Source organism: Alnus glutinosa, chromosome 14, assembly GCF_958979055.1.
Source record: "Alnus glutinosa chromosome 14, dhAlnGlut1.1, whole genome shotgun sequence".
Classification (NCBI taxonomy): Eukaryota; Viridiplantae; Streptophyta; class Magnoliopsida; order Fagales; family Betulaceae; genus Alnus; species Alnus glutinosa.
Genome location: NC_084899.1, coordinates 18,874,292 through 18,882,765, shown reverse-complemented (window position 1 = coordinate 18,882,765; position 8,474 = coordinate 18,874,292). Strand labels below are relative to the sequence as shown.

Below are 8,474 nucleotides of genomic sequence, written 5' to 3'. Positions count from 1 at the left end.
AGGAAACAAGTTTTAGATGCCATCATCTGTACTAAAAATTCAGCTTCTCTAAAGGTTTAAATGGCTAAAAGATGAATTTGAAAGGCGACTCCATAGAAACAAGCAACGAATGACAGTATAATTCATTTTGTGGGTATTACTTTTCCATTTGTTATGTTCTCCTTTTACTATCTTGAAGTCAAATACTTCTTGATATGAATCAATTGAATTTCCAACCTTGATGTTAAACTTTATGATTTCCTAAAAATAAAGGCCAATGCAATTTAAGTAAAGGCCTATAAGTCTTGCTTGGATTTAAGCTGTAACAATGCTTAGCACATTGTTATTCATCCCAATTAAAAAAATTCTTAGCACATGGTTTGCTTTTCAATAAGTGCACATATAAACTCTCTGATTCTTGTTTCAAAGCAATTGTATGGGATCTGGCCTATGTGGAGTAAAACTTTGATAGAATTTATTGCTTTTTGTCAATTATGTAGTATGAGATACTCTTGTCATCCAATTACAGGGTTTCCTTCATCTTCTAATGCAACTTTCTGTTTCTTATATTTTGGGAGAGGATATTAATGACAACTCTGGATTTATTTGCTTTGCAGTGACTCCGGTGAGGTCAGCTAGACAGGTGATTGATGCACTGAATGCAGGACCTAATATAGATTTAATACTAGCTGAACTTGACCTTCCATTGGCCAAAGGCATGAAGATGTTGAAGTACATCAATCAGGATAAAGAGTTACACCGGTGCATTCCCGTGTTCAGTAAGTTTGTCTCATTTTTATTACTAGCACATGCATTCCTTGATAATAAGTTTCTCTCTTCAATCTTCATGGTAAATTAGATCCTCATCATCCTTATTTAAGTTTGTCTTTGTTCTGATAAGTGATGTCGGCACAAGACGAGGTCCCTGTTGTTGTCAAGTGCTTGAGGCTTGGAGCAGCGGACTATCTTGTAAAGCCTTTACGCACGAATGAGCTATTGAACCTGTGGACACATGCAGAGAAGAAAGCACATGGTTTGTTTTACATGACTCTTTGTTCATATGCCTTTTTTGCCCACAACCTAGATGCATGTCCACATAAAATTGATAGTCACTAATAAATGCTGGGAATTTTTATATACACAGCAAATGCAAAGAGCAGGAGTGATCCTTTATGGTACAGATAGAAAATGATACAATCTTAGACTGTTAACATCTTTATATGAGGCTCTTATTCTGTAGCTCATGGCTTTTCAGTAACTAGGAAGAATGCATAGGTGCTTGTCCATGTATATCACTTTTCCATTCAAGTGACCACCTTCTTGTGCTAGATATCACTAGTACACTTTCTCAAAAGTTTTACTCATAGCTAGCTTATCTCTCCCTAGATCAATATTGAAATGTTCATTCATATGATTATGTTGGCAGCTTGGACTTGCTGAGAAGAACATTTTGAACTATGAATTTGATTTGGTGGCCTTGGACCCTAGTGATGCTAATACAAACAATATTGCTACTTTGTTCTCGGATGACACAAATGACAAGTCTCACAGGAGCTAGCACCAATCCTGAGATGGAATTGTCAACCCATCAGGAAGATGAGGTGAGTGTACTATAGGCTTGGAATTTGGTTCTCAAAATTATAAGATCACCTCGATCTGCATTATGAATTAATTGATTTGTGAATTGTGACAATGGTTGGCCCTAATGACAATGGAATGTATATAAATTGTGATTGACTGTATCAATTCGAGATCTACTTTACAGGTTTACTTATTGCTTTTTCAAAATCTGGTTTCTGAACATTAGTTTATTTTTTTGGTATTATTATCGGGCTTGGTATCACAGCAATAGGCTTAAATATACCCTCACCCACCCACCACACACACACAAGAAAACAAAGAAATATTTGAAGAAATAATTAATGAACACTAGGAAATTTGTTGGTATACTGCAACGCGTGTAATCATTTTGATGCTGTCAGAATCAAGATTCTATCATTTTTGGCTAACTTTTTGTATGATTTTTGTCTTATCCTTTCTTAGGTTGGTTGACATGGTCCTTCAGACCATCAGGATTTATTGTTGGCTGATCAATATTCAAAGTTGAACGTGAGTGATGTTAAATTTTCTTTGATTAGCTGTATTGGCAATGATGATGAACTAAGGTCGTGGTTAAATTATTCAAATGACTTAATGGTATGGTTGGACAAAAATGCTCATTTTTCTCAAATTTCAGTTGATAATCTATACTGTATATGAGAGTTTGGATTAGTACAACCTAATGGGACGAAATGAAAGGAATGGGGGGATCTGTGCTGCCCAACAATGTTAAACGAAAGGAATTCAACTTTTAAGTAACTAAAAGGAATGCAAAGTGGCTAATTTTATGTTATTCGGTTCTCTGTTTGCACTTTGTAAATTACTAAGACATATTAGAGAGTGCCAAGAAACAAAAACATTTTCCAACCTTATATATATATTTTAAGCTACTAAAGTAAATATATTGTGTTGGATTATGGTTTGCTTCTAAGTAAGCTTGAATTGTATTAAGTTCCCCATCTATTTGTATGTTTTATCATTTTCTTTCTTGTGTATAAATTACGAAATATATGTATAAACTACTAATGGCATATTAAAAAAAATAAATTTTTTGTAGGGTATTAGCGTTGACCCAGTCGACTCTAATGGCCTTTTAATAATAATAATAATAATAATATATATATATATATATATATATATATATATATATATATATATATATATATATATATATATATATATATATATATATTATTAAAAATATTTAATTTTTAGGGTATTAGCGTCAACAAAGTCGACGCTAATGGTTTATTATTTATTTATTTTTATTTTTTATTTTTAGTGTATCAGCGTCGACTCATGGTATATGTGGTATAGGTTTTAGCGTCAACCGCATATAGTATTAGTGTCGACATAATAGTCTATCATCAGCGTCAACCATTAAGTTGATGCTGATGATTGGTTGATGAGCATCAGCGTTGGGCTTTTAGCGTCAACTTCAGGGGCGGAGCCAGGAATTAATTGGTGGGGGGGCCGAACTTAAATAAATAAATATGTATATATAGTCATTTTATATGTGCGCCCGCTTGTAAAATAAAACAAAACAAGTCTTAAACAGTTAAATTTAACTTCATACTAAAACATAAGTTATAACTGTATACAAGTCTTAAAAATAACTTTACTTTCAAATACAAAAGCTTTCTAGTTAATAGACATGTACAAAACAAAAAAAATCCAAAAAGGAACTTCATATCTCCTTCGAATTGTGCTCAACGTCGACGATCTTTCATGGAATAAAATTCATCAATTATCATCTCTGTCGTGAAATCCTTAGCAATTTCTTTCTCGATATAAACTACCAAATTATCTGCTAGAAACTCATCTTCCATTCTACTACGTAATCTAGTTTTTACAAGTTTCATGGCAGAAAAGGCTCGTTCAGTAGTAGCAGTAGAAACAGGGAGAGTCAACACTAGACGAATCAACCTGTCAATCAAATTATAAATCTTCGATTTTCCTGAAATTGCTAATCCTCTGCACAACTCAGATAAAGTGGACATATTCTGAAAATCTGAATGTTTTGGCACATCAAGCTTATAATGATCCAATTGAAATCTCAAAATCATTTTCTCTTGCTCAGTAAAATCTTGAGGATAGAACTTCTCAACTAAGCTACATATATCATCAATCTTAAATGATTTGTATGCATCTAAAGGGCTTAAAGCGGCACTAAGACAAAGAAGTTCCACTGCATGCTCACTAAATCTATTATCCAGTTCTTGTAATTGGAAGTCTCTTGCAGCAATAAACACATCAATTCTAAAATGATGCTCCATTGTCATGGAAGATTCTTCATTTTGGCGACATGATCTACCTCGAGCTCTAGTGTAACGAGTATTCATATCAGGAACATCTATTTCATTTTTTTCACAAAATGATTTAACAGTATGAAGGAAAGGCTCCCACTCTTCATTTCTCAAATTCTGAAGAAGTGATTTTGTAGTAGAAACCACTTTCATGGCATTTAAAATGTCTTGAGAATTTTGTTGCAAAGCTTGACAAAGACAATGCGTATATCCCATAATCTCTTTCATCAAATGCAATATCAAAACAAATTCAAATGATGTTAATACCATATAAGCCGCTTCAGCATCACCGCGTTGAGAATAGTTGGTTCCTTCCTTTGAGATAGTGTCAAGAACTGAACAAGTTGCACGAAACATTCTTATCATGCTAGAAACAGAATTAAAATGAGAAGACCATCGAGTATCTCCAGGTCGTTGCAAAGTACCAATTTGATTTGCCCCCCTTCCAGTCTCGATTTCATTAGAAGCAATCATACTTTCAATCTCAGCAACTTGAGCAGATTGCAATTCATCATTGCGTTTTGAAGAACCAACAACGATGTTGATAATAAAATTCAAATTCTCAAAGAACTGATGAACAGATTTTGCTTCTCTAGATGCTGCAACCAAAGCTAATTGTAACTTATGAGCAAAGCAATGCACATAATATGCATATGGACATTCTCTAAGAAATAAAGCTTGTAACCCATTCCATTCACCACGCATATTACTACCTCCATCATATCCCTGACCTCGAATATTCTGAATTTTGAGGTCGTTACAAGAAAGGACATCACATATCTTCTTTTTTAAAGTTAATGCAGTAGTATCTTTGACATGGACAATATGAAAGAATCTCTCTCGAATAAAACCATCTTTATCAACAAATCTCAAAATGATTGTCATTTGCTCCCTTTTTGACTCATCCCGAGCTTCATCAACAAGAATGCAAAATTTAGCATCCCCAATTTCTTTGCGAATTACATCTCGCACTTTAGTTGCAAAGATATGCAAAATTTCTTTTTGAATTTGGGGTGATGTATATTTGGCATTCCGTGGAGCATTTGTCAACACAACTCCATCAACTTTATCATTAAAAGTTGCTAATAACTTTATCAATTCAATGAAGTTACCTTGATTTTTTGAGTCGGAGCTTTCATCATGACCTCTAAATGCACATGCTTGGAATGCTAGCCATCTAACACTATCTATTGAGGTTTTGAGCCGCAATCGATTATTCTCTATTTCTTGTGATGACTGCTTTTCAATCAACTTCCCAATATGCTGTGAATAATTCTTCAAATCTTCACAACATTTCACAGCAATTTTATGTGGTGAATTTGGATCTGTCCCCACATGTCCCATTAAAGGACAATTCATTCCATCGTTCACCTTTTTCCAATTCCTAAAACCTTTCACTGTAAATGCATCTGATCCTGGACGGCCTGTTGATTTCTTAGCAAAAATGTAACATGGATGACAGAAGATGGCATCCTTTGATTCCGAATACTCCAACCAACTTGAGTATGTCTGAAACCAAGAAGCTTGAAATCGACGACGATGATTCTCCGGTCCTGAAGGTGGATATTCTGTAGGTAAAAGAATAGGTTGACATGGGCCAGCTCTAAGATAAGCACGCCGCATTTCATCTTGTAAGTTTACAGGATATTCCCATATTTGCGGACGTTTCCCTGGATCACGTTGCAAAGTGGTGGCATCAATTTCTTCAGGAAGGATTCTTGGACATTTAGAAGGCCGCTCATTAAGATCCGTTGCTAACGGTCTATTTAAAAGTGTATCACTATCAACCTCTGAATGACTCGCATTCTTTTTCTTAAAGAATGAATCGATTGTTTTTGGTTTGCTCATATTTTTTTAAGCTGTAAAAAAAATTTATAGATTAATAAATTAACCGAAAAGTACCCCTAAAAATATAAGATCTTTGTTAGAATTTTTTAATTATAATAATTCTTATTAGCATTAACAATTGAAAAAGGCAAAAAGCAATGAATAATTAACCAAATCAAATAACCCATCAAAATAGCAAACAAGAAAAAATATAAACTAATTGACAAATAAATTAAGCACAGTTAATAGAGCATAAAAAAAAAAAAAAGAGTACCTTTCAGTGAATCAACGTTATCTTGAGTTTGAAGGATTTCTTGAAGACAAATTAAAGATAATAGTGTGCTAACTGAACGCTGCAAACCAATAAAAAAATAATAAATTAGAAGAATAAGTGATGGAACACAATTAAAAAAGAAAAAAAAAGAAAGAAAAAAAAGAAGGCGTAGTTAGTTCCTTTTTTTGTGTATTTATTTTGTAAGTTTCTTAAGAATTCAATCTAGACTAAATACTGAAAAAAAAAAAACAAATTAAATAATAAAAACATATAAAAAATTTTATCAATAAAAAACAAATACTAACAAAACATATTTGATTAATTGATTATTTATCATATTAATAACATAATCACATTTGAAATTTTAAATAATTTGATTCCTAATTTTTTTTTTTTTAAGAAAAGGTCATTGATTAATTCTCTTCCCAATGTACATTTAATCTTCAATTAATTTTCTCCCCACCAAAGGTTGATGGTCCCACGAATAGCACCACTCTGCACTCATCCAACTATCCAAGTGATTGAACAAAAGGACAAATTCACAAAGAGTCAAAGACAATTTATCAAAAAGTGGTTTTGAAGCCCAATAACCCATTACTCATTGATTCACTCATGACCCACCCAGACCCACGGTATTCACTTCCAGTTTCTTATTTCTAGGACCTTCTTCTGGCTTCTTGGCTTCTCACTTTCTGCCTTTAATAATTTTGCTCTCCCCAATGCAGTGTCAACCACTCAACACAAAAAGGCACAACCGCACAAATGCTTCAAGCTTTCAAGCAAATCAAATTTCACAGATGCACGATCACAACCTTCAGTTTCAGTTTCACAGTTCACTCCTCCCATCCTCCGTCAGTCCGTCTCCTCGTCTCCTTTTACTTCCTCACTTCTCTAGTTTTCTCTACACTCTATTCTTCTTCTTCTTTTTGTTCATAGAAAAGCCCCAAATTTTAAAGCAAAAATTGCAAAATACTGAAATAGCCTACGGAAGTGAGATCTAGCAAATAACTCACAGTGCTGGACGGCTGGACCTGCTGGTGGACCGGTGGTGCGTGGACCTTGGACGGCTGACGGTGTTTCCTCCAAAGTTGTTCTTTTCAAATCTCAATCTCAGCTCTCTCAGTTCTCTCGAGCCTTCGGTATTTTGAAGCTGTGTTTTTCTTTTCTTTTCACTTAGGGTTGAATGTGAGAACGAGGTTGAGTGAAATTTGAGTTATTGAAAAGTTAATTTTGCCTCTTTTTTTTTTTTCCTTGTGCAGTGTATTTTTTAATTTTTTGATTGATATTGCCAGGTTGGATTGCCGTGTTGAGGAGGATTTGCTATTTTTTTTTCCTTTTAAATCTGTTGTGCTTGCTGTGGATTTGCAGGGTTATATATATATATATTTAAAAAAAAAAAAAACAAGGAAAAAAAACAAGGAAAAAAATTATATTTGTAGTTAGAGTAGAGTTTTTTTAGGGGGGGCCTGATTCTATTTTTGCAGGGGCCAATGCTTAGCAAAAAAAAAAAAAAAAAATTTGAGGGCTTTGAACAAACGTGCCTCCGCCCCTGGTCAACTTATTAGTGTCCAAAAGTCGACACTAATACTCATTAGCGTCGACTTTTGGACTTTTAGCGTCCACTAAGTGTTAACGCTAATGAGTAAATTTTTTGTAGTGAGACTTGATGAGATGATGAGCTCTTTCTCATTCAATTTTTCAGACTATGGCAATAAGTTGTAGGCAAATCACAACTCATGTTCAGTAAGGTCTCGGTTGGCTACTATCTCGATCCCCCTCTTATTTTCATTTTTTCAAAAAAATAATAATTAATTTCTTTTCAAAACTATTAGCAAATAATTTTTTTCACTTTTCTCTTATGAAAATTTCAACCTCATTTTTTTTTACTTTATATCATATCAATCACTTCTTATTACCATTCAAACAAAAAAAATCACAACAAAACTCTGTACCAAGCGACCCCATGTATTTATATAAAGGTTTTCTACTTCTAAAAAAAATTAGAGCTTTTTATTTTTATGTTGGTATTTTTGAACAGAATATTAAACATAAGTTAAGTCGGCATTTACTCTGGAAAAAAAACTTTGGCGTTACAGTAGCCAAAACGAGTCACTTAACAAATAAACCCAGCGTTTCTACGTTTGTATTTATGTTAAGTCGACCTTTATAAAACGCATCATTTGATACGGTCAAATAACTAAATTGAACCAACTACGTCACCGTTGTCTTCCTTCTCCTTTATCATTAAATCTCTAAAACTCTCAACAAACAATGAAACAAGAAATTAAAATACAAAAATGTACTGAATCCTGGCTCTCTTGAAAAATGTTTGCCGTCATTGACGATGGCCCTAGATGAGTAGTTGGGGGTGGGCAACCAGAGCATTCGGGGGACTTTTGTAGAGGGTAACAGAAAATTGGGGGGGGGGGGGGGGGGGGGGGTTTGCCACCATTTACGATGGCCCTAGATGAGTGGTTGAGAGTGGGCAA

General features: G+C 34.0%; 2 protein-coding genes across 2 annotated transcripts; one reads left to right on the top strand and one right to left on the bottom strand.

The window, feature by feature from the left end:
• The first annotated feature begins 526 nt into the window (after window positions 1-526).
• On the top strand, window positions 527-1,537 carry LOC133856772 (two-component response regulator-like APRR1). Its single transcript, XM_062291821.1, has 4 exons — window positions 527-758; window positions 881-1,012; window positions 1,220-1,233; window positions 1,406-1,537. The coding sequence occupies exons 1-4, from the start codon at window positions 527-529 to the stop codon at window positions 1,535-1,537; spliced, it is 510 nt and encodes a 169-aa protein (XP_062147805.1).
• Window positions 1,538-3,287: 1,750 nt separating this feature from the next.
• Window positions 3,288-6,831, bottom strand: LOC133856771 (uncharacterized). The gene is made up of 3 exons (XM_062291820.1): window positions 6,741-6,831; window positions 4,595-5,674; window positions 3,288-4,546 (listed from the first exon to the last, which is right to left on the bottom strand). The coding sequence occupies exons 1-3, from the start codon at window positions 6,829-6,831 to the stop codon at window positions 3,288-3,290; spliced, it is 2,430 nt and encodes an 809-aa protein (XP_062147804.1).
• Window positions 6,832-8,474: the final 1,643 nt, after the last annotated feature.